At 43.3% G+C, this 24573-nt stretch overlaps 1 protein-coding gene across 1 annotated transcript; it reads left to right on the top strand.

The window, feature by feature from the left end:
- Window positions 1-2954: 2954 nt before the first annotated feature.
- Window positions 2955-23953, top strand: LOC149335558 (uncharacterized). Its single transcript, XM_089553825.1, has 7 exons — window positions 2955-3073; window positions 10169-10249; window positions 13862-13906; window positions 15079-15099; window positions 16188-16199; window positions 17888-18091; window positions 23804-23953. The coding sequence occupies exons 2-7, from the start codon at window positions 10177-10179 to the stop codon at window positions 23899-23901; spliced, it is 453 nt and encodes a 150-aa protein (XP_089409951.1). The 5' UTR covers window positions 2955-3073; window positions 10169-10176; the 3' UTR covers window positions 23902-23953.
- Window positions 23954-24573: the final 620 nt, after the last annotated feature.

A 24573-nucleotide genomic window follows, 5' to 3' on the forward strand; every position in this document is an offset into this window, starting at 1 on the left:
GGAGAGGACCATGTGTGCTGGTTATTTGAACCAAGAGCCATTAAGCCCATCCTACCCTACGATTCAGCCCATTCAAAACTCGTTGAAAGGAACATCGTGAAGTCAACTTTTAAGAACGCACTCACAAAATCTTGTGAACACAGGTTGCAGGACAGTTTTTCGAGCCAAGTGCTGAGGTTGACGCAATCAGGATACCCGCAATCTCTCCTTTCGTCTGTAGCAAAAAAAGTCCTGATAAGTATGAAGCATGACTGTGAAGCCCCGGATGATACGCGACAGCGGAACAGAAGGGTCGCCGTTCTGCCATACCTGCACCAAATCTCGCATAATCTCAAGAAAATTGGCAGAAAAGCAGGCGTAGACGTAGTCTTTTCAGCCCCTCTGCGCCTGTCAAGCCTGTGCAACAAAGTTAATAAAAAGAAAAAGAACAGTAGATGTACAACCAGGCACCGAGATCCTTTTGTGCCTTGTGCGGAGGGTGTTGTATACTCTATACCTTTAGCTTGCGGTAAAGCTTACATAGGCCAAACAGGAAGATGATTAAACGAAAGGTTAATGGAACATAGGAACGATCTAACTGGGGCGCCGTTGAGGAACCTGCCCCCCCCCCCCCCCCCCCCCCCCCCCCCCCCCCATTGCCGCGTATGTGACAGCCAAAAGAAATGCATTCCTCTTTTTGAGAAAGCATCAGGGCTCAAGAAAGGTTGCGTAAGCACCCCGTCCATCTCATTATCTGAAAAAGAAATCAGCTTTCTCTCTGGTTTTACCTGATTTTACCTGGTTTTTAGGGGCACACTGCATTTTCGTTCTAGCCGTGTTAATTGTTGGCGCTCATCCTTTCGCATCGCTTACGTTTTTACCGTGTCTCGCCTTCTCATGTTTTTTTTTTCTTTTAGCAAAATTCGCGCTCTCAACTCTGTTTTTCCATTATTCCATTTGCGCACACTGAACCCTGTTTTTACATTGTCTTGTTTTTCCGCATGTCGTTCGTGCTTCATTTCATGGAAGTCTTTGTATAGTGCGATAGTAGTTATCATTTTGATGCCCTGGACATCGTGTTGGTCCCAATTCGATCGCGCGCCTTGATTACCCCTCTGGTGGGATTTTACCTGGTATGTGTATAAAAGTGCGGGTTCAGGTTTTGCTCAAATAAAAGTCGGAAGTTCAGCGCTCTTTACCTCCTTCTCCTTCTTCTTCCTGTGTGGTGTTCGCGCTGCTGATACATATGGATCACAACCAACTAGCCCGACAGATGGTGTTATTCTACTACGACCTGTAAATAATTTATAATCGAATTTTTTTTCTCCTGATGATTCGTTTGTCGGTTACAACAGTCGAACAATGGCTAACACGTAAAAGGGCCTTATATGTCACGCGAAAAATGAAATAAACCTCGATATAATCACTGCTTCATCGTTTTAATAAACTACAATGCTAAAGCCAACATGTCTCAAGAGCACGAACGACAACGGATTTAGAAGCAGCGATTATATTGCAGTCTTTTGTGCCTCACGTGACCTATAAGCACACTTTGACATCACGGTCATCACTCGGCTGTAGAAACCGAAACGGGACGACAGAAAAATGCCATTATAAATCGTTTTACGGTCGTAGGCGAATACCACGTAACGATTCATTCGTAGTAGTATTTTCCTCATCATTGTAGAGAAGAAAACATGCCACAAAAATTTGACGTCTAAACTCCTTAACTCTGCTCAGCAGATACCCTGCTACAGATTCTTACCCAGCTTATTTAACTGGCTAAAGATACAATATTACGATCCAAACAAGGTAATAGACAAAAGTCGAATTCACAAGCACCGCTCATATAGAAAGACAGCTGCAAATACAGCTGAACATCCCAAGACCTATAGCGGAAACCAACGCATCTGATTTTCTGGGAAGTACAGGTTCTAGGTACTGCCCTAAAGTCGTCGGTCTCTTTATTCCTAGGTACAAAAAAATAACTATTTTCTCTTCGTCCGTGCTAGACCACAGGCTGATCGCATAGCTTAAATTATTTATTGCAAAGTTCTCCAGGTCTGCATAACCCTAGCAGGAGAGGCACATCTTCAGCACGCAGAGAATTTTCTGACACTCATTCGTAATGTCCTCCACTACACTTCTAAGAAGGATGAAGAAAAATATATCCCCTTTTTGACGGCTCATAAAAGCAGACATACAATGCCAACGGCACAGCGCCTTCCTGACTGCCTTCTCCGTTCCACCTTGCACCCGTAGTATAGCACAAGCTCGTACGACCTAACTTATTGAGACGTCGCTTCAACCCTCCTCCGAACCACAGCGCCTCCTAAAGTCAGGAAGTCCTGCCTCAAGTGATAAATGCTCGTCCAGAGGGCGCCACAAATCAATTCGAACCCCGGCGAAAGCAACGAATGAAAGGCGCCCACAAAAGAACAGCCAGCACGGCGAGGTGATCGAGCACCTGCCCGTCGGGTGCCACTGGCGAATCGACGAGCGCGCTTTTCTACCCCCAACGATCGGGACGCGCTCGATCACGACCCACTTGGAAGTTGGTAGGCGTGCGTGCATGCCTGCGTCCGGCATTGGACATCAACAGCTGCTGGCTTTACCGCGAGAAAGAGAGATGGAAAAAGCAAGAGAGTAGGTACGTTTGTATCATCCGCGTGCGTGCGTGAAACAGAGAGATAGATAGAATCTAGACGAATGTACGCGTGTGCGTCAGGATGCGATGGAAAGAGGGTGAGAGTGTGTCCATGCTTGACTGCGCGCCTCTATGGTATATGGGTGAGAGAGTAACGTCGTGCATGATCCAGTGTTCGTGCGTGTGCGTGCGTGTGGGTGTGCGTCTATGCGCGTGCGTGCGTGCGTGTGTAAGTGCGTGCGGGTGTAAGTGCGCGCGCGCAAGTACAGGCAATCGTCCAGCCATGGTCGTAAAGAGAAAACGACTCCTGGTGTCGCCTTCGCTCGCGGGTGGAAGCGGTCAGCCCGGGGTCTGTGCTCGCAGTCGGAGTAATCCTGAGGCGCCAGAGAAGGTGGAGGAAAGGGGGGAACCTGTGAGAACACCGGGAACCGACAGTGCCCCCGCAAGGTAGGTGGGTCACTGATGGCAGTAAAATGGGCCGCGATAACAAAGGTTCCGTGGTTGTAAATTGGGCCCGAGGCCAACGGTAATGACTTGGGAGAGCGGGTGCGGGTAGAAAGCGTTGCTGCCTTTTCAAGATACCGCCGATGCCTCGAATTATCGCTGTAATGCCAAGGCTAAGAAACTAGCGGCTAAAGTCGTGAATTTTTAACGTTTAAGAGTTTATGGCCTTTGTGGTGCGGAAGTGTGCATAGCTGGTGCATATGTTTACACAAATAAACGGCTGCATAATTAAAATATGCAAACTAGGTTAATTTTGCAACGTCTAAAAGCGTGACACGGCGCGTGCGTATGCTTGCGCACAGAATAAAGCAATGGAGAAATTTCCAATATTTGCATCATTTCCTGATGTATCATTGTGCCCATTGGGTTCTCAAATTTTCTTAGCTAGTTGTTTTTGGTTATGTGAACAATGATCATAAACTAGACCTCCCGCATCGTCAGCGTCTAATAATTTCCTTTTATAATTATGTTGGTATTTTCTCTTGTTACGCCACCGATAAGATTTGATATTTTTGCACGCATCAAGGAAACCGACTTACGTCTATACCCTCTGTTTTGTTCCTGGTGCATGAGGCATTACGCTCCCATTATACAAAGCCTAACCTCCAAAATGAGAGTTCCTTACACGGAAGGGTCTCCCTCGTAAACGTACCGTAAAGCTCATTCCCAAATTAGAAGGACAAATGACCGCAACTTATCCAAAAGCTTTCTCTGAACTGATGTTTAGAATGTCTGTTTAGATATCTCATATGTTTAGAAGTGTTTAGACAATTAATGTTTAGATATCTGATCGTGCAAGCTTTGAACGCTATTACGATACTTACAAAACTCACAGTGCAGTCGAGGTGCAAGGTCACGTGGTGGCTATACGAATGAGCTCAAAGAACTCATTCTGAGTAGGTTTTTCAATCGCCAGATTCACCTTCGTTTCAACCAGTGCGGCCGCGAACAAGCATAGTTACAAGAGAATGCTACCGCTCTATTGACCTGCGACACGAAAACTCCTCTGCTACATGTTTTCTCGCACAAACACGCTATAGGCTACACTCTTTAACTCATTTTATTAAATGAATCCGAAATAAACGCTCGAACACGTACTAAGACGAAGACGCGTCAAAACCAAAGCCACAAAAGCGAAATTATGCGTCAAAGAAAGATTTGTGGCTCTAAATTCTGGTTTGTATTAGAAAACTCGTTAAATTAATGGATTTTCAAGCAGTGGACGTACGCTTGCGTGTGTTGACCGCGAATACAGCTAAAGCAAATTAAAGCACAACACATATCCAAATGCAATAAACTAGAGACAGGAACACACGAAGAGAAAGGTAATGAAATGTCAGGCTGCAAGGAGATTCCGGAAGTCTTGCGTGAAAACCCAGAAGCAAGCCTGAGAACAAAAAGCAAATAGTATTTAATCTTAGACAAGAAGCATGGTTGGTTTCGTCGTCATAGCCTTGCGTAACTAGAACAGGCAGAATAGCCAAAGCAATCAGAGGAACACCTTGATTAGCTATACACGGCCACGCGTGTCCAATTTCTTCTTTCAGCACATCTGCCGCTAAACAAACAGCGAAGTGAGATCACCTGCTTTTTTCGGCAGAACTTCCAGTAAAAAAACAGTAGGGGACGGTCACGAACTACGTGTTAGTCCTCACCGTTAACGTCCTCCGGAAACTACCTCATAGAACTAACTAAACAGGATCCATAAATAAGAGCACAGTAGACAACAGGCAATCGCCTCCCATTCCGGATGCTGTTAACGACGGACAGGGGGAAAGTTAGCAACCTGCAGCCTTAGAAGACAGACTTTTACTCTCAATGCTTCCTGGTCACTGCTACAATGATCAGTAGAAAGGCATTCCCTCGCCCTTTCGTGCTGAATTTAATTCCCTTGCTTTGCGAACTAAACAAGTGGTTTAGTTCAGTGTCTTCTTCTTGTTCTTCTTCTTCTTGTTCAGTGTCTGAGCAACACAAACCACAGTAAGCAAATTGGCTAGCTAGACAAATACGTTAACGTCAATCCCCTGTATGGCGCTGAAAATAGTACAGGTAGCAACAGTTTCCTAGTGGGCTGAGCAGCCGCCTCTTATGTTAGAGGTTAGGGGGTTCGATCGCAAGAGCAGCCGGGTACCGGCCGATTTTCGGTAGGCGCAAGCTTTCCCCTGGCCTGGTGTTCGGCTACACTGCAGTGAGATTCTGGGAAAATGGGCAACCCCACCTTTTGTAGACGAAAACACCATGTGCCAAGGCGCTCTTAGAGAAAGATGCCACTGCAATATTACAATTTATCATCGCCATTACGGTACAGGAAAATGGTACATGCACCAGTGAAGCTCACACCCTCCAAATAACCTCACAATCTCTTTAGCAAAGATGAAATATTTATTCGGAAAACCCTGAATTTGATCCGGTCCTTCATGACTACCCTCTTTCAAAATGTACCCGCCTCGGTGGCTCTGTGGCTACGGCGCTCGCCTCCTGATCCCAAGGTTCAGGGTTCGAAACCGGCCGCGGCGGCCACATTTCGATAGCGCCGAAATACAAAAACACCCTTCAACTGTGCGATGTCGGCACACGTCAAAAAGTCACAGGTGCTCCGAATTAACGCGCAGCTCTCCACTACGGCTTCCCTCATTGTCTCTGTGTTACTTCAGAGCGTTAAACTCCGCAATTCACAATTTTCCTTAGATGTATTCAAAGGCCATCGATGTTTCTAATTACCGCCGCACTGTCTCAGTGGTGATGATGCTCGGCTGCTGACCCGAAATACGTGGGTTTAATCCTGGCCCAGGCGGTCGCATTTAGATGGCTGCGAAATGCTAGATATCCGCCTACTGTACGGCGTCAGTGAACGTTAATGAACCCCAGGTGGTCGAACTTACCCGGAGCCCTCCACTACGGCGTCCCTCATAGCCTGAGTCGCTTTGGGACGTTAAATCTCAATAAACCAAACCTAATAGCTAAACATATTTACACTTATTCAGGCTTGCACCCTACGACAACGTAAAGTAAATCGCTCGAAAATAACCTACGTCCAGTGATAAAAAGGTTGACGTCACTCTAACGTCAGTTTAGTAGGCATCGTTCCATGTCAAGAAGAGTGGCAAACAGGGCGAACTTAGCGCGCGATGTTTTGCTCTTGCAGGCTTTGGATAAGCAAAAGTTCCACCAGCGTAAAAATTACAAAATAGCATCTGTTTAAAGTGATTGGAGAGTCAAAACAAAAAAAGGATGATTCAACCTTCAAAGGAAGGTTGAAATAAGTAACAGCACAGAGCAGCGCTAAACAAAAAGTGTTACGCCTGACACGAGAGCGAAACAAAAGCCAGTGCCTGTAGCAAAATATCACATTTCTTAGGGCGCACCCTCACCACCAGCTCCTTTTGTGGCAACCAGCAAGAGACGAAGATTGACGACTCTTCCGCAACCACTTTCTCCCTTCCGAATCTGCGCCTCTCTGATAGTCTTGCACTCCTTTGAAAACACCCGTCACGCATTTCTTATTCATGCGCTTTAAGCTTCCCTGAACATTTTGTTGGGGGACACCCTTGCGGCAACTGTAATACTTGGTGTAAGGCACAGAAAGAAGAGAAAGCATAGCAACTAGAAAACCTGAAAATAAAGGTAAGATCGGCGACGTGCATAGTGTATTAATGCGAAGGAATTTCTTGCCTGTTGTAACGCGTTACGACGAGATGTTTGCACGAGATAACGGCAAGAACGAAGTAATGATAACCAGTTGATAACAGAATTAATGAAATAAAACAATAACAGGTAATAATAATTAATAAAAACAGTTATAGCAATAGTGACTAATAATAGTGACAGTAATAGTTCGCGATAATAATAGTGAAATTAAAAATTGGTGATAGTAACAGTGACAGTAATAGCGATAGAAATAGTGACAGTAATAGTTATTGATAGCAATAGTTATTGACAGTAAGAGCTAGTGATAGTAATAATTAAAATGATAGTAATACTGACAGTAATAGTGGTAGCAAGAGCGAAAGTAATAGTTAGTGGAAGTAACAATTAGTGACAGTAATAATGACAGTAATAGGTAGTGGTAGCAATAGCGACATTAATAGTGGTAGTAATAGTGGCAGTAGTGACGTCATCAACCAGTCATGTGATAGGACCCAACTAGTGACGCGATGGGAACACGTCCTGGTGAAGGGCTCCGGAAATTTCTTCCACCTAAAGCTAGAGAACCCCAGATGGTCGAAATTTCCAGAGCCCTTCACTGCGGCGTCCCTCATAGCCTCAGTCGCTTTGGGACGCTAAACCCCCATAAACAATAAACCATGTCTAAAAAAGGAGTTGACGACGAATGGATGACGTCATAAAAGACAAAATGACAAAAAAAAACATGTCTAGAGAAGGAGTTGCGTCACTCCTCCTCAGTACGTGCGCATTTCCAGACGTAAGGAGACCTAAGTGCCACCATTAAATTTTAATAATGTTTCCATAAGTTTCTAGCATGTCTGCACGAGCAATTCAAGTCTGCTAGCAGGTCGACATAATCATTTTTCATTCCATTCAGCCTCCTCATGACAAATATTGCCGAAATCTCGCGCCCGCTGCGAAAATGTACCAGTCCACGCCTACTTCCGGCGTAAAGAATTTTCGCGAAGTTTAATTCAGACACAATCCGACGCTAAAATAGAGAATCTTTTCTCTCTTTTTTGTTATTATTTTTTTATCTTATTCATGTAGTGACAGTCCGTTTTCTATTTTCTAACTCTAAGCTTCGTTTTATTTTTATTTTTCACGGAATGGAAGGGGAAGGGAATTATTCTTTTTTTTTCGCTCACAAAGTAGACTGTATATAATTTTTTGTCACGCCCTGCACGCTTCTATCCACGCGCTAGCGCAGACTTCCGACTGAGTATTTTCTAGTTCTTGGTAAAAAAGAATAATTCGATAAATGTGCCTTCACGCATTAATATTTTATCGTTGGAAGTTATTTACGCACGTGCTCTGCATGGAATGATTCTTCCAAAATTTAAACTGAATTTTTTTTTTCGGGGGGAAATATTTTTCATTTCTTTCTTGGTAAGCGCTGCATAAGTTCTCAGGCACTTCCTGGTTCACTCTGTAGCGTTTGCTCTTAATTTTTTTCGGCGTCGGCTGATCGCTCAGTCGCTTCAAAAGCGCTACTGTGGCGCTGCATATGAGAGCCTCCTGAAGGAAAATATCAAAACAAGCAAAATCAGTTTATTCCCCCCGACTGGTACATTAAAGTGAACAGGAGCATCAAGGAAAAGCTGACCAGATACACCTTACTGAGAGCAGCGGCAGCATCCCTACTGAAACGTTCCATAGGAGTCGCTTGTATGGAATTATGGGAATGTATGAAGTCACTATGACCCTAATGTGAAAAATATATGGACGTTCATACGTTTTTCGTATGGAGTCCATAAACATTCTACAAAAAGTTCTATATATTTTCTATAATGCGTGCATGACGTCAAATGGAGTCCGTAAGTTCCAAAACGCGCTTTCCATAATGTCAAAATCGACTCCATACTCACTATACTGACTCTATATTCATATGGAAATATGTGGAATTATGGAACTCGCCTTATGGAAACTGTCAGTAGGGATCAGATACAAATAGCAATCTTTTTGTGGACACAGGGCAGAACACAATACCTAAAACCACAGAAGTCGAAGGTTCGCAAATTTCGAGCACAAAACAGATAAATTTATAAATGCATAGTTTGCATAGTTTGCACCCGGATCATATAGTTAGTATTACAGGTGTACAAAAAAGCGCTTTGTGAGCGACACGCGATTGATATATCTGGGCAGTAGACACACGAGAACCAAATGTGAGATCTTAATCTTTCCCTCTTGTTGGCCAGTGTACACGCCTGTCATTGAAATGTTTTCTAGTGCGCAATGCCAAAGAATATTGCATGCGAATAACATGAGACGCCACCCCAACGTGGTAGATGCGACACCTTCCGGAATTTGCTTGTCGCAACGTATGCGCTTCACACAGGGTGCATGTTTATGAGGTCGCCATTGGCCCCTCCTGAAAGCTTTCAGCTCGGTTAACATCTGACATGTGCCATGTGCTAAAGCTCAATGGCAATCATTTGTCAAATACAACGCGCGGAACAGTGGGCATTGAGCGCGAACATTTCGGTATGCCGGCTACTGCGCGACGAGATCCTAACATGTTATTAAGGTCTAATTTAGCCCCGCTCTTATTGCTTATAGTATGCAAAATGTATGCAAAACAATTGCAATGATTTTATTTATTCAAATCTTAGGTAAAGTTATTTACATGAAGCGCTGTTAACCGGCTCAAACGACTCGTCTTCTTTACAAGGTGCAAAGCTCTCTGCGCTGTTTAGTTTTGAAAGTAAGGCTTTCTCAGCATACAACGTAAGTATGCGCGCATTTGAAACGAACCTGGAATAATCCCTAATAGCCATGCCTTCTTACGTTTCTGGCAGTGAAGCAGAAGTTTGAGGCGAACGATAACTTATTTATTTAGGCGCAAGATGGTATGTTCGCGGTCCTTAAAGCTAGTGTTCTCTCACGAAGCATAAGAAGTAGAACTGCAGCTCGCTCATTTCATTGTAACTCCTTGTCTAAGAAGCCGGAGTTTATTAATTGCAATCAACTAAATATCTTTAGTCAGCAAATAATTCCCGGGGAAGTTTAATGCGAAAGCACTAAACATGGTCTCAACTGGGAATCTTGTGTGATGCTCGGAGCAACTTCGGTAAGCTCGGGTCTGTTCGGAGGAGCGTCGCGCAAGCTGCAGCCAATGGAAGGAAGCTCGGGTAAGTTCGGGGGAAGCTCGGGTCAGTTCGGAAGAGCTTCGCGTAAGCTGCAGCCAATGGGAGGAGGGCGTCGCCTGAGCTGCAGCCGAGTGGAGAGAGGGTGTGGTGACGAAGAGCCAAAAATGCGGCTGCTTGCACATGTAGGTGCCGGAATAAGGAGGCGAATAATTAACACATGCTTTCACACGTCTACACGGCTTTAACTATGTTCAAACCCTACCACTTTTTTTTCTTCCAGAGGACGACATGACCAGTACAGGCTTCTACGCATTCATCATCGCCGGCTTTGTCATCGCGCTTATCACGGCAGACTACTACGGTGAGGTTCGCTAATATTTAGAATATTTCAGTGACAAGATGCTCTTACCCTGTCCAGTGAACTATTACCCCTGTCAAATAACATCATAATCTTAAAGATTAAGGTACAAAGTTTATGGATGTCCGTCTATTTTACCTTGAAAAATTCCTGCCAGTCTATAGTAGTCATGAAAATGAGTTTTAACCGTCAGTGTTCAGTGTGAATAATTAATTACAAATGATTTTGTAGTGGCAGCTTTAACCTCGGTCGGCGCTAGCCCTGAAGCCCACTTTGACTTTAAGATCGACCATCAAACTTGGAGAACCACATTCTCTATGACGTCGGCGTTACCGGCAAGCACTGGTTGTTCCTGTGAACGACTTGTGGGTTCGGTGACGTCACTGGCAGTGGGTGAAACCCCCTAGCGGCTCCTCGGGCAACATTTAAAATCATATTATGTTTCACACAGCGCCTCCGAGTCAAAAATTCTGAACGGCATCTCCTTACACCCGTAAAACAAATCACACCATTTGTTTGCGTTCGGAATTCCCTGTTTACACCACTTTCATCTAAATTGTGCAGTTATTAACGAAGCACCTCAACCGAGAGCTTTCAAGCTTGCTGCTTATCCAATAATGCACTGCCTAAGCATTTTGATTGTGAGGTAAAATTCGAATAAGGATTCTATAATTAAGCAACTTCAACACTCCTCATAGTGCCATTCGAATGGCATGTTGTATAAACGCTGTATTAGCCGAATAAGCTGTCTGAAATGAAAAGTTCAGGACACCAGTTTCTGTGCAGAAGTATGACTATAGCCAAATAAAACGTCTCAGTGATATATTAGTCCTCCTTGTTTTTACTTTTAAAGGCAAGTAGGAGCGAGCAATAAAACCTTGAAAGCTTCGAGAGGGCTTTTTTTTTCTCTTTCATAATTCATGCCTTTTCATAGGCTCCGAAGGAAGTGTTGCCGTGTATGGGAATTCCGAGTTTGACAGTCGCCTGCAACCAATTATGGAATATGCAGTTACTATATATTAGGTCCACTGTTACAGGAAACAGAGCTGACAGAATTAAATAAGACGTAGATGCCAGTGCATTTTTGCCTCCGAACAGCGAGAAACGAAAGTTCCATTAGGCACGTACTTTATTTCCGTGATAATCAGGACCGTCAAAGGCTCTTGATCGAACTTTAATGATGCGAAATGAACTCCCAAACTTTCGCGCCTCTTTAAGGCAGACGAAATGAACCGAATCGCATGCAACCAAGTCTTCATTTCTGTAGAAATTCCTATTTTTTGTCGGTATCCTCTCATTTCCTATAAACTAACCTTTAATTTGAGTCTGCGGTGAATGTGTACGTTGCTGTGGCACTCTGTGTATTTTACTGCGTCTAAAGAGTGCGCTTCACTGCGTGAATGCCAGTATGTAGCAATGTAATTGGCGCAGAGCAATAAATTTCCACAATAGCGTTCGAAAATTTTCTTTTCAAAAATTAAAAAAGTTAAATTCTTTTGGGAGTGCAGACCACCAGGTTTTCATGTGTTATGGCCTCAAATACTAAACAGCAGCTCCGCGGGTTCTTGAGGCCGCCATATTCTACTAAAACTACGTGTTTTATTGTCGTTTATGATTACTTCCACCAATATTGACAGTGACGCAACATTTTATTTTGATGAAAATCGATTTTACACTTTCTCTGGCCTCAATTATGATCACTTCTTAAAACATTAAAACAACACAGCGTTTTCGACGTCACGAACTATTCCCTCGCATTAATACCCACTCCCCGCTTCACTAACAAAATTCTGAGGCATTTATTTTGTCATCTTAGCCATTTCATGAAAGTAATAATTTTCCCTCACTACTGCTGCGATTGAACGCACGCACTATTGTTTTTTTTAGTACAATTACAATTTGCGACTTCTTCACTGCGTCATGCAAAGCATTAGCCCAAGCCGCGGTTTCTGTTTCGGTTCACTGCTTTCGTTGTATTAAGATGTTTACAATCTATATTTCGAAAAACAAAAACTGTTTGTTGCTTCGGAAAAAGACGATGAACAAAAAATGTTCAAACACCCACGCAGTTCGGGTTTAAAAAGTCATTTTACTCAAAACTTTCTGAATATAAGAGATCAAAATGCAATCAATACAATTTCTTCAGACGTCATGATAACGGTGCACTTCTAAAGAGCCAAATACTCTCCCTCGTTTAACAAAATATATCGGCAGTATCATTTTTTCTATTTTACGGCCGTGCTCCAAAACAAGATTCATGCACAGCCACAGATCTATGCGCCTCTGCAGCTTTACCATTTCTCCGGTGAATATATTCCACGATCTATCTGTCAGCATAGTGTATGAGATCTCATTGCCGTAAAACAAATAAAAGCATTATATAATCGTTGCAACCGAAAAAAGTAATAGGAGTAGTTATTAGCACAGGGCAGGAAGTGCTCCTAGCATAACATCGTTGAACTGATTGCAAAACATTGCTCAGAGATCTAAGCGCTCCCGTAGCTCACGTAATTCAAATAACAATTTCAGCACGGGAGCTAAGCCCCTTGGCACTGTAGATATTTCCTTTTCTTTTAAAAGCAAACGGACAGGATGGACGAGGGTACTTTCAATCCTTCTTGATGCCAGAAGGCGGGATGAATGATCGCTTTATTTGAACAGCATAGATTAAGTGCTCTACTGAAGGTATTATGCAAGAGATATGTACGCTGCTTTTACTGATTATTTTGTTTGAAATCACCTTAAGACCAGTGTGTCTTCGTTAATCAAACCAGCGCGTTCCTCCTAGCGTAGAAGAAGACAAATTGTAATCTAGATTACAGTTATTAGATAATTTTGTGCACTCACTTAAAAGTATTTATTACACCACTTTCCTTCGACCTGAAAGCGTTTGTCCTTGCTGAATACGGCGGGAGCCTCTTGTGTAATAATCTTGGAAAATTAATAAAAAGGAACCTCTGAAACTTCAAGACTTGCTTTCTACAAACACAGTCGCGTTGCAGCCGGAGTAGAGCTCTCAAAAAGCCACGCACACTCTGCTCCAAGACCGAGCCCTGGACTTCCGTATTTGCATAACTTAACAAAATATCGATTTATGGAGCAGGTGTGAAGCCTAAAATGAGTCCGCTATTGCACGACGTTTCCCGAAAATATTGGAAACTGTCCCTGGAGAGTTATGGGATTTTGTTGTCTCGCCGAAGCGCTTTTTCAGCGGGAGAACTTTTCATGATCTTATTCCTGCACCTTCGTAGCTGCCACACGCTCGGAGCTGCCACAGCAAGGCGCGCATTCTGTTCCGGTCAGTCGCAGAGTAGGTGGAGAATTTACAACTCTACTCTGATTTCAACGCCGCCATAAGAAACTGTGCGAGACTAGTTTAACATCTCCTCGAAGACGATGCCGACGAAGCGATGACAAATCAAAGGCAGCGTTTCCGCTTCTCAGCAGCTCGTTATTCGTTTATTACTACTGAAGTGAGCTTAGAGCCCTTGTTTTCTTCGGACTCTCAATTTTATCTTTATCGACGACGCATTTACTAGTTTTTATAAGTTTTTTTTTTCTTGTGTCACGCTCTTTGTTACGTTCAGAAATGATATCTTTCACAAAACCTTTCAGAACCGGAGGCCAAAGAAGTTCACATTATCAAGCCCAATTTGCCACGTAAGTCGCAAATTGACCGTGTTTGTTGTTCTTTACACGTATAAATAAATCAATTTTTCTAGTTTTTGTAATTTCTGAGCCCGTAGTAGTAGTAGCAACTGAAGTCGTAGTACGTTACACCCCGTATATGCCACCACAGTAATGGCGAGGAAATGTTTGTTAGTGGCAGCGAGAGAGGAAGTAGTGCAATTCTCATAGAAAAAGGAGTGAAGAGGAGAATGAGGATAAAATAACGCTGGGAATGTTCAACAATGTTGGGGGCACTCTAGTCAGAACAACTTCTCCCCCTTGTATAAGCAATTAGAGCCGACTTCTAGCGAGCCGAGGAAGTCTGCTAGCATCATAGTACTCCATGAAATTACAGATCGATTAGCCTACTGCTAGCCACTTGCACGGTATATGCTAAGGTAATTGCTTTCAGTCGGAGCAACTTTAAACGGGAATCATCAAAGAAAACAGGCTGGTTTTCGGAATGGGCACTGGTTGAGACACAGTAATCACGCCATCATACAACTCGTAAAGTAAATGCGCAGAATACAGCAAGCCAGCTTCTATTCATAGCAGCGCCAATTCCAAAGCACCATGGCATTTCGTCCATACATTGAATTATGAAGGGAATGCTTTAGCATAGCGTAAAAAGGGCACACGCAAAGGCCCTAGAAAGTTTATAAAGATGGTTTAAAGTAGGCTGTACGCACTAAATTATTTTTTTGCCATTCGCTATTCCTTAATATATTAACAAATTATATTGCACCCATTTTTTTTATCAAATTCTATATCTGTTTCTTCCTTTTTTTTCGGCAAAGCAATTAACTATAGTTATCAAAAGATCAGGTCGGCATTAAACCATGGAAACTAACCCAGAATGCACCGAGGAAACCGTTATTTTTTAATCGCAGTCACACCAATCAATTTTTTGTTGTTTAAAAGTAAACACTTGAATTACTATAATAGGCAGAATTTACTGCGCCTACATACAGCCTTCGCCTATCATACAATACTTCATTGCATTAAACTTGCACCTAACCAGAAGGCATTTTTCATGTACGGCACTTCTTTGTATGAAAGAAGTCCTCATAGTTATTCTCTTTGCCGGGCGTTCATGAGAAATGATCCTACGCTAATACAAAACCGCTTCTTTTTTCCTACGCTCAACGCCATCCTCCTCGCAGCAAGAAAGAAGCTTACCGGACGTGAGTAATGTTCAATTATTGCATATCCTTGAAGTTTCGGCAGCTACTCAGCTCGAAGCGGTCTGCATAAAAGCGAAACCTGCTAGCCTCCCAACAGTGCACATTACTCCCCTCTCTTTAAAACTTGATTACCACTAAACGAGGATGAACGCGCAAAAAGAAACGCGAGAGCATACGTGTAACAACTGATCGCGTCCGTTTTTTTGTTGTGTTTTGTTTTATTTACCCTTCTAGGGTGTGCGACCGATTCAACGGTAAAGTAACGATAAATGTATCCCGGCTTCCTACGGCAAAGTAACGATAAATGTACCCCGGCTTCCTCCGAAGTCTCAGAGCTCCTTCTAATAACGAGCCATCTTGTCTCTTTACTATAATGGGGTCTTTAATGTTCAATGGGGAACACTCTACAATATAATAGTGCAAAGAAAGGGTGAAAAGAAGGAACTAAGCTCCGCACTTCCGATAATTTCAACACTTACGCGCTGCCGTGTAATGAAGTGAGCTCGTTAATCTAACTATCATTTCCTCGCAACGAAGGAACCAGCCAGTCCAATTAGCTGGCTCGTTAAGCTCTCCTTAGCGCCCGTCTTAAGCTTGTAGTCCGTAGCTGGAAGCTGTTGCAATTTCTTTGTCCCCCGCGGCCATTACGGTGTACGCGTTCAAGCGAACCACGACGTGATCCTCGCGCGCTGAATACGCTGCGCGCGCCTGAAGAAGGTAGTCATCAATACTAGATAAAAGGCGGGACCACCAATTGCCCGAAAAGGCTCTTAGCAGCTCTGATTGGTCTAAATGAGGTCTAATCTTCTTCCTTCCATTCTCGACGGTGCTGTATTTTTCGAGGAGGTATATATAGGCCCTGAAAACGCAAAATCTGTTCTGAATTGCCTTCGAATTGTGTTGCCATGGAGACTGGAACACATTTATCTCCTTTATTACGTCCCTGTTGGCCAAGTTTATTTCTATACTATAACATCCCTGTATAAATATTAATTTGCATCTTTTTGTGGTAAGCTTTTTGTTCATTTATTACTACTTTCATGCTTGAACGAAAAACTCATCATATACTTTTTCTCATTCCGTTCCAGACACGTCTAATGGTGAGTAATGCGACGTAGAAGAGAGACACTACGGGAAAAGTATGCATGTTGTAGAAGACCTGAAATATTTTACTGGCTTCCAAATTTAATCATATCTTTGCTTTTACGCGTACTCCTATTGATCTTCGTAATTGCTTTTCGGTGCGTCATTTTCCTCAATCACGGGTTCTTAATCAAGCGCTCAGCATGTTTTATTCTGTCATTTCTTTTGCATTTACGTTTTTTTTTAATTCACCTCGGCTGGTCTAAGGATTTAGTTTCTACCACACCGTAAAATTATCCAACGAAATGCAGTAATGAAACGTAATACAAAAGCAATTTTGCTTTGATTAGACGACGTTAGCAAAAGAACAGTGGTTTTCCTGACTGACAACAATTTTATCAGGCAGGATGTTTGATTCTTCAGCTACAAAAAAAAAATTATTAACTAGACGTTTTTTTCCTCAAGGCATGAAAACCGCCTTTATGAATGTGTTTAAATGGATGCGTACAGTAAAACACTGGAAGCAGTAGTTGGCCACACGAGTGTAGGATGCGGGGAAAAAATGCAATAAGTTGATGTCAGAAATGTTTCGGCCAGATGACAGAGAATGAAACAAGAATGCTAAATTTATTTGCTGGAACGCTGGATGTTCAGGAGCAGTTAAAAAAAACTAATGAATAAACTGGCACAGTTGTTCTCCGCAGTGATCATCATTCTCAAGCAATTGTACTCTCGTTTATTGAATCTCAATATGAAAAATAACGCTGTTTGCTAGTAGGAAAGTGTAGTTTCCTTCTGACAATTTTTTCTTTCCTAAAATTGGTTGGGTCAAGGCTTCTTTGTATCCTCTGTCTTCATGATTTTTTTTTTCACTTTTCTGCTTGTGTTGGAGTTTGGCATAGTTTTTTTTTCTATTCTATAGTCAGATGGTTGAGGGGTTTTTAGGTTAAGTTTATGGGGTTTAACGTCCCAAAGCAACTCAGGCTATGAGAGACGCCGTAGTGAAGGGCTCCGGAAATTTCGACCACCTGGGGTTCTTGAACGAGCACTGACGTCGCACAGTACACGGGCCTCTGCTTTTACATGTTTCTCCCATGACGATGGGAGAGTTTGTTTCAGTAATTCTGTATTTCAATGTACTGATCTTCATGTGCAACCGTCTTGTGCCACGGCCCCCATGCAAATGTAGAATCCAATGTCGTGGTGGCCCCTAAGGATACCAAGATGGATTAATTAATTCATTAATTAATTACTTAATTAATTAATTAATTAATGATTCGACGTATGGACGGACGGACGGACGGAGGAAGAACGAAAGATTCAGTGAATGAATAAGCTAGTCATTCAATGAATAAACGAATGAATGGTTTGAAGAACGAAGGCATTAATAAAAAGTAATGTGTGAATGAATGATAGAAAGAACGAAGGAATCAATAAAAAGTAATGTGTAAATGAATAACAGATAGAACAAAGGAAACAAACAAACAATGAATAAATAAATTAATTAATTAATGAAATAACGAGATAATCGAAAAAGAAATAGTGCACTCATGAAACGAGTGCAGCTCTGTTAAACGAGTTCGAGAGAATCCACTTTTTTTTTCGTCACCAGGATCCCGTAGTCCTAAGGCCCACTCGACTTGCAACGGCATTATTCTTGCATTCATCCTCTCCGTCCACTACTTCCCACTTATAACTGCCACAGTGCGGTACGCCTTCTACTACACGGGCAACATCTGCAAGGAGCCCAACCCGTTCGTGCCGCTGCACATGGAGCCCTACGTGAACCGGACGTCGAACGAGCATCTCACGCTGTTCTACCGCTGCATCGGCGGCTTCATGAACCCCGTGGTGTGCGGCTACCGAAACAAGCCCATCAGCGACATCTGCGTGCTATTCCACAAGCGCTGTGGGTATCCGCGTCACTTTGCATTCTAGCGCTTGTCGGGCCCTTCATGCCTCGAATGAATGCGAGAGCGTCCGGCTGGTAGACTTCTGAATCAGAACACTGGGGTTAGTCAAGGACTTGGCCGATAGAAACCTAAACTAAGTGTCTGAAAAAAAAATCAATGGGAGTTCACCGAATGTCAAACGTGCGTCTAGGTCACATGTATGTGTGCCGTTGATATAGAAAAGGCAGTGTCGCAGGGGAAGCTGTCTAGGGCACGTGGCTTACCCACGCCCCATTAGCCAAGCTCAGTTAGTATAGTACGATATTACAAAAACAATTTGGCTGTGGCTTACATAAGGTTAAGCCTGGATATCTCGAAGCGAAAAGCTCTCGCTGCTTTCCGCCAACTCCCAAGCTCTGGATCGGTGTTTCTGCGCCGTACGACTGTTGCTTCTTCTTCTCCTTCCATGGCGAGTGTCTGCGCCTGTTCAACGGGCAAGCGCGCCTTATATACCTCTCCTTTCAAATGCGTACTGCGCACGGCTGCGGCGAAAGGTCAGACGCTGAACAGAGGGTCTTTCTCTTTGACTAAAAATGCCCTACATAAGGCACCCACCCTACCCACGGTTTTACTCAACTGAACAGATGCTAAGCTCAATGTCTGCCGCATGGCATCACTTACCGGCTTAAGATCCCGCAAATGCCATTGTCTTTCACAAACGTCACACACGTAGCCGAACGGATTGTTCACAAAGTCTGCCATGAAGACCTTGTTCGCACTGGCACTTCTGCGTGTTTCTGCGCCGTCCGACTGTTGCTTCTTCTTCTCCTTCCATGGCGAGTGTCTGCGCCGTGCGTGACGTCACTCCGTTTCGCGCACGCACAGAAGTGTCAAAGCTGTAGTGTGGCTCACGCGAAGCGCGGGGTTGACAAGCCTAGTGAAGCTTTTCGCTTCAAAATTCCTCAAAGCTTTTCTTGGTTTCGGTGACTGTTGGCTTCCTTCCTGTACATAGTTCAGCTCAAGCTTACAAGCTGTATATACTTCCTCATGGTCATGAGGCATCATCGAAGTACCTCTTCCTTTATGAGTCCGGTGAATTGAGTTGCCTGATTTATGAATCATTGGACCACGGTTCCAATGGCCAATGACTTGTCATGTGACCTTGCTATGCCACGATGTAACTTCATGCACACAACGACTACGAGGTCCCGAGGTGCGGAAGAATCCGTCTAAAGCAGCTGAGTCAGTATAAAACACACAAAACAAGAATCGCCTTTCCCTGATTTTCTTCACTTCACATCACGCTGAAAGAATTGCGAGTCATTTCTTAGGGGTGGATCCAAAACAAGCTCCATTTATTCATACCCTGGAGGATTTTGGCAAGACTTCGAATCAGTGAGGTGTCTGAGCGGTGCGCAATTTTCGCCTGCGTATGATGTACATTTTATTTTGTTCTCTCCCTCACGCTCACCTTGGTACAATCAATGTTGCGCTAGTCAGCGACCGTTAAGGCAAGTAATAACAAAAAAGAAGTATTCCCTTGCTGTTTCTTGCTTTTACAGTTGTATAGTTGACTTGTTGATCGCAGCAGCATTACTTCCGAAGGTGTGGAATCAATCTTCGTGGAGTAATTAAATACGCATTACAGAATGGGCACTTCTTTGTGCTCCTGATTGATGGAGTTTTAAACAAAGCTAAAAGCGTTGATGCTTGGGGAATAAGGGGTAGGAGAAGGTAGGTAGGCGAGCATTGCGCTTAAAATAGTGAGCACAATCTTCAGTTTCGCGGTTGGCTTTCCGGAAGATAAACTCTCTTCTAATTTTCCGGGATTAGGTCTCCTGACATGGACTCAAAAGCACCAAGTTTGTCTCGGCGGCAAGCGAGTATCTGTGGGGCTACTGGCAGCTAGTAGACTAGTTAAGCTGTTTCCGGGCCGACTTCAGTTTTCCTAATTTCCTGCTTCCTCTTCCTCCTTCCGGATCCCCTCCCCCCACCCCGGGGGGGGGGGGGGGGGGGAATGTTAATGTAATAAATTGCACTTTTACGTCAGAGTTTTCGCCAGCTTTCCCACTCTGAAAATTTTTCCGCAGACCGCATTGCAGTGAAATTCAGCACTCCGTGCGTGTAATCTGCCCTCTGTCATTGCTTTTACGATTATATTTAGCAATTTTAAAATGAAATACAAAGCTCAATACAGGTTTTAAACCCCTTTCGATTCCGAGCATCGGCTTTTTATTTGAAGAGTCCTCCATTCTCAAAAGCATCGTGTATAGAGAGTAGCATTGTTTACGCAGTGTTCCTTTAGCTCTTACATAGCGAATTATTGTGCGTTTCCTCTCCTGGATAATTTCATAACAACACTTAACACAGTTAGCCACTGCAGCTCATGCAACCCCTGAAAACTTGTTCTGGCTTCCTCTTGGAAAATGCTGATCCACATATTTTAGCAATACGGTAATCTATATAGGTGGAATATTTTTAAACATGTTCCAAATGGCATGTTGCCGGGCTTATTGGGGCAGCATATTGAATAAGGTCAAGGAAAAAACGAAGGCGAATAGTACAACGAAAAAATTTGACGGTCCGCTCAAAAGATCAGTGTGAGGCGGCAATGGCTGCCGCTTCGTGCTTATGCTTCCCAGGCACTGGCTCCACTCCTTCTAGCATGAACCTCATCCGAGAGAGAAGTTCCGGAAATTGAGGATTTTCCCGCTACGCGTCGCTGCTGCGATACTGGAAAAGGCAGATCAGGAAAGAATCTTTCTATCATAACTCAAGAGGCAGTGCCCTACTTTTTGAACCTAGGTCAGGGTGTCTTAGAACGCGCAGCTACAAAAAGAAATTTAACGAAGAAGATGACACATGTGCAGTGTGTGGTAGATCTGTGGAAACAATCGAACACCTCATAATCAAATGTGGTGGTATCCATCCGGATGTCAATGCAGGCACAGTCACTCTTCCTGAGGCCCCAGGGTTTAAAGATAACAGTGGTCATGTAAATAAATCAGCAGTGGAAGTTAGTAAAAAGCGATTGGAAGATTGGTCGTTGAAAAGCAGAGATGTGGCATAAGGTTAGAATTGTAGGAAACCGTAGGTAAAGAAGATGGTGAATCTCAATGAGAATTGCCAACACAGTAAACAAAAAAAATAGTAAAGAAAGAAAAGCTGAGCATGTTGGCAATTGCCACCACCCCGTTTCAAAGGGGGCGCTCCTATCCATCCATCCATCAATCCATGTCACCCGTCGTTCCCATGTCTGCCTGCGCCGCCGATCGGCTTCTCGGCCGGCAGTGATCACACGACTGGGCCTCGTCAAGAGCGAGCCTTGCGAGCGTCCTTCTCATCACCGATAGCACTGCGTCGCCACAGCTGCGCCGCCATCCGCGCTCACTGGTTTTTCGTTTCTTTTATATTTTAATGCGAAAGCATTTCTTGCCTCATGAGGGGCGTGGACAGAATGTGTGTCACCACGGGCTGTGGACAGAGCGTGTCCTCATGAACTGTCGATCATCCAGTAAGAGTGTAATTATGATTTGTAATTAATGATAATAACTGAATGGAAAGTTTAAATGGCCGAATTGCTAAATAAAATAATTAATTAATTCCGGAACTACTCTGAACAATTAACAAAACTGTCGATTTACTTGTAATTCCTTCAATACTGAACAGTGCAAAAATGATGAAATGAACTGATCGATAAAAATAAAACTAATCAATCAATTTCATTTAATCTTTAAGTAATTATGGCTAAGAATTACATTTAATTAGTAAATAATAAATAAGTCATAAATGACTTCTGAACATTAACTAAACAATCTGCAGAAATGATTAATTACCCTACTGAGTAAACGAGGAGGCAACGAAACTCGAAATGCTTTCTCATTTCCGCACGTAAGGAGACTTAGCGCACCTTTAATTTTTGTTTCCTTTCCCGCCCACAGATTAAATCTTGCCTGAGCTTCTCCACACCAGGCTGCTTCCGAGATTGACTTACACGGAAACTATAAGAGTGGCTCACATGGCCGATGGCATTCACGATTAGATAACTAGTAGCCGGAGGCATCGCTGGGCGTGCGTGAAAGGTTTCACAGCTAGTCCGGCAGCTTGAGATTCAGATATCTTTATTTCTATCTCCGCATCAGCGTTGTTTTTCTTGTTGTCTTTTTTTTATACGAGCTGTTTGCCATTAGGCATAATGAGTTGTTGTTGTCAGCGTGCCTTCTTTTTCTCCCCTTCTTGTCTTCTCTCTCCCTTGGCTTCTCTTCAAGTTTTTTTTCTATGCTTCTTTCTTTCTTAGGCAGCGTATTTTGATCTCTTCTTTCAATCCTTACGTCAAGAACAGCGTCCCTCCCCCTACTTCTTGTCTTCTGGAAGCTTCGGTCTATGACTTTGGACGGACTTCATCCACTCAACGGCAAAAGAGGGGAGAGGGGGGGGGGGGTCCGTTTAACGGCTCGCGCAGTAAAAAAATCCTTCTAATTGCCGCCTGGTACATGTGATGTGCTTGCTGCGCCTTGTTCTAATCAAGAAACATGTTGCGTGATAACTGAATTAGCATGGTGTTACGATACCAATATATTTTCGATTCTATAAGGCAATAACCAAGAGGCAAGGTAAAGTGTGCAGCATTTTCAGCCAGTTATAGAGTTAACAAATGAGAGAGCAAAGGAAAGCAAATGATCTCTGTTTTCTAGCGTCGTTCCCGTAGAAGGACTCAACATCGGGCACAACTGATGCAGCTGGTCATGTGCTTTAGTTTAGGCCTGTCACAGGAATTATGTTTCTCTAGTAGTTTGATCGAGTACTATATAGTCCTAATTGCATTTCTCTGTTCTTGCTGCAGAAAACACGCAGTTATAGCCTCTCGCAATTTGATCTACATGGCCGTGTCTAACTCTTTTCATTCGAATTTATTCCCTTCAGGTTACACGCTGAGTGGACGGACAGGTCGCGGTGACAGCGGGGGGGGGGGGGGGGGGGGGGGCAGCTAGGCGCATGTTTAAAAGGCAAAAAAATAAATGTGCAGGCTAATATATGTTATGATGCGACTAATATTCGTAGGCCGTTTTTGTTGTATATTTCGCTTGAATTGGAGAAAGAAGGGGAGGGAAGGCGATGTAGACTTGCAAGTGGGTTATGCAATTTCGTCGATTGATACCCGGATATGCACTCGCACGCACATTCACACGCGCCATGGTTTTTTTTTTTTGCTGAAAGAGAGTATACGCCGGTAGCGCAGTTAAAACGAAAAAAAGAACACATGCAGAAGTGCAGGTGGGCTGTAATACAAGCAGTAAAAGCATTTACGTTTCTAGCAGTATTCTTCTAAGAAATATTTTAGTCCTCCCTGATTTAAAACCAATTGTTTACAAAATCCTAATTACCCCTCTGCGCTTTAGCTGGACTGTACAGTTTTCAGCAGCTCAACGTGCAAGTAAACAACGAGATAGTATTGAACCAGAGTTAAATTCCTTCCTGTTTAATTTCTTCAGTATCCTCCTCCCTTTCAGCTGAGAGGCAGGATAGAAAGACACGGAAGTGATTTCAATAGAAAGAGCTTGTCATTTCTTTTATCTGCCTGCCAGAAGATGATTACCTGCCCTGCATACCCCAGCTCTTTTTTCCTGGCTATACTTCCACTAATTGCCTAACGCTAACGATTGCCTAACAGTAATGTTGTATCCTGCGGGCTATTTTTTACTCGATGTTTTGTTTTTTTGTTTTTTCAGGCTGGCAAATCATGCTGGAGACACCATCAGATATTGAGGAGATAATCAATCGGCGAAAGAAACTCGAGAAATGTCTCGGAAGAGTGTACCAGGGCTGATGCACACAACGCCGCCGATTAAGGCGCATGTCTTCGCTAATAATAAACTGCGTACCGCCGATTCAATTTCAAGTAGCAGTACGATTAAGGAAATGACTTGAACATTTATTTTAGGACACCTCAAGAAAGCTTGCGATCATCGTAAAAGTACCTGTTTTTCTTCTGCTGGTTAGTCTGGCGAAGCCTTGTCAGAATGAACAGCTCGAGATAATTAAGTGAAACCAATTTAGTTGGATAAAGAGCGCTCAGAAAAGTTTTTTATCCCTTTTCAGAACCGTCTAATGTCTTTAGAAAGAGCCTAAATCATACCAAGGCGCGAAAAATAAAAAACATACAATACCCAGCAAGCTCTCGAATATCACTTTAACCAAGTATAGTATTAGCATGTAAAAGGAATTAGAAAAGAGCCCATAAATTTGAAACCGCTCTCTTCATTAAAAATTAATTAGTTTGTAAAGGCGGCTCACAAGGCTAAATGCAGGCAGGGCCTAGGCACTATCTCGCATTTCCGCGCTTTTGGTTGTAACGTGCAATCCTTCCTCCCTGACGGCGCTAAGAAGATGAAAAGCACGTGCCATCAAGCAATATTTGTTCGGCTTAATTATTTTGTTTGCACTGCACACGCACTTCCCTTCAATCTGGCAGCGCTTTCACATATTCCAGACAATTCAA

This window comes from Amblyomma mixtum, chromosome 7 (assembly GCF_055824585.1).
Source record: "Amblyomma mixtum isolate Tamu chromosome 7, ASM5582458v1, whole genome shotgun sequence".
In the NCBI taxonomy this organism is placed as follows: Eukaryota; Metazoa; Arthropoda; class Arachnida; order Ixodida; family Ixodidae; genus Amblyomma; species Amblyomma mixtum.

Coding starts and splice junctions, on each gene's coding strand:
- LOC149335558 (XM_089553825.1), top strand. CDS start 10,177: ATGACCAGTACAGGCTTCTACGCATTCATCATCGCCGGCTTTGTCATC. Junction 10,250..13,861: donor TATCACGGCAGACTACTACG/GTGAGGTTCGCT, acceptor AAAACCTTTCAG/AACCGGAGGCCAAAGAAGTT. Junction 18,092..23,803: donor CGTGCTATTCCACAAGCGCT/GTGGGTATCCGC, acceptor TTGTTTTTTCAG/GCTGGCAAATCATGCTGGAG.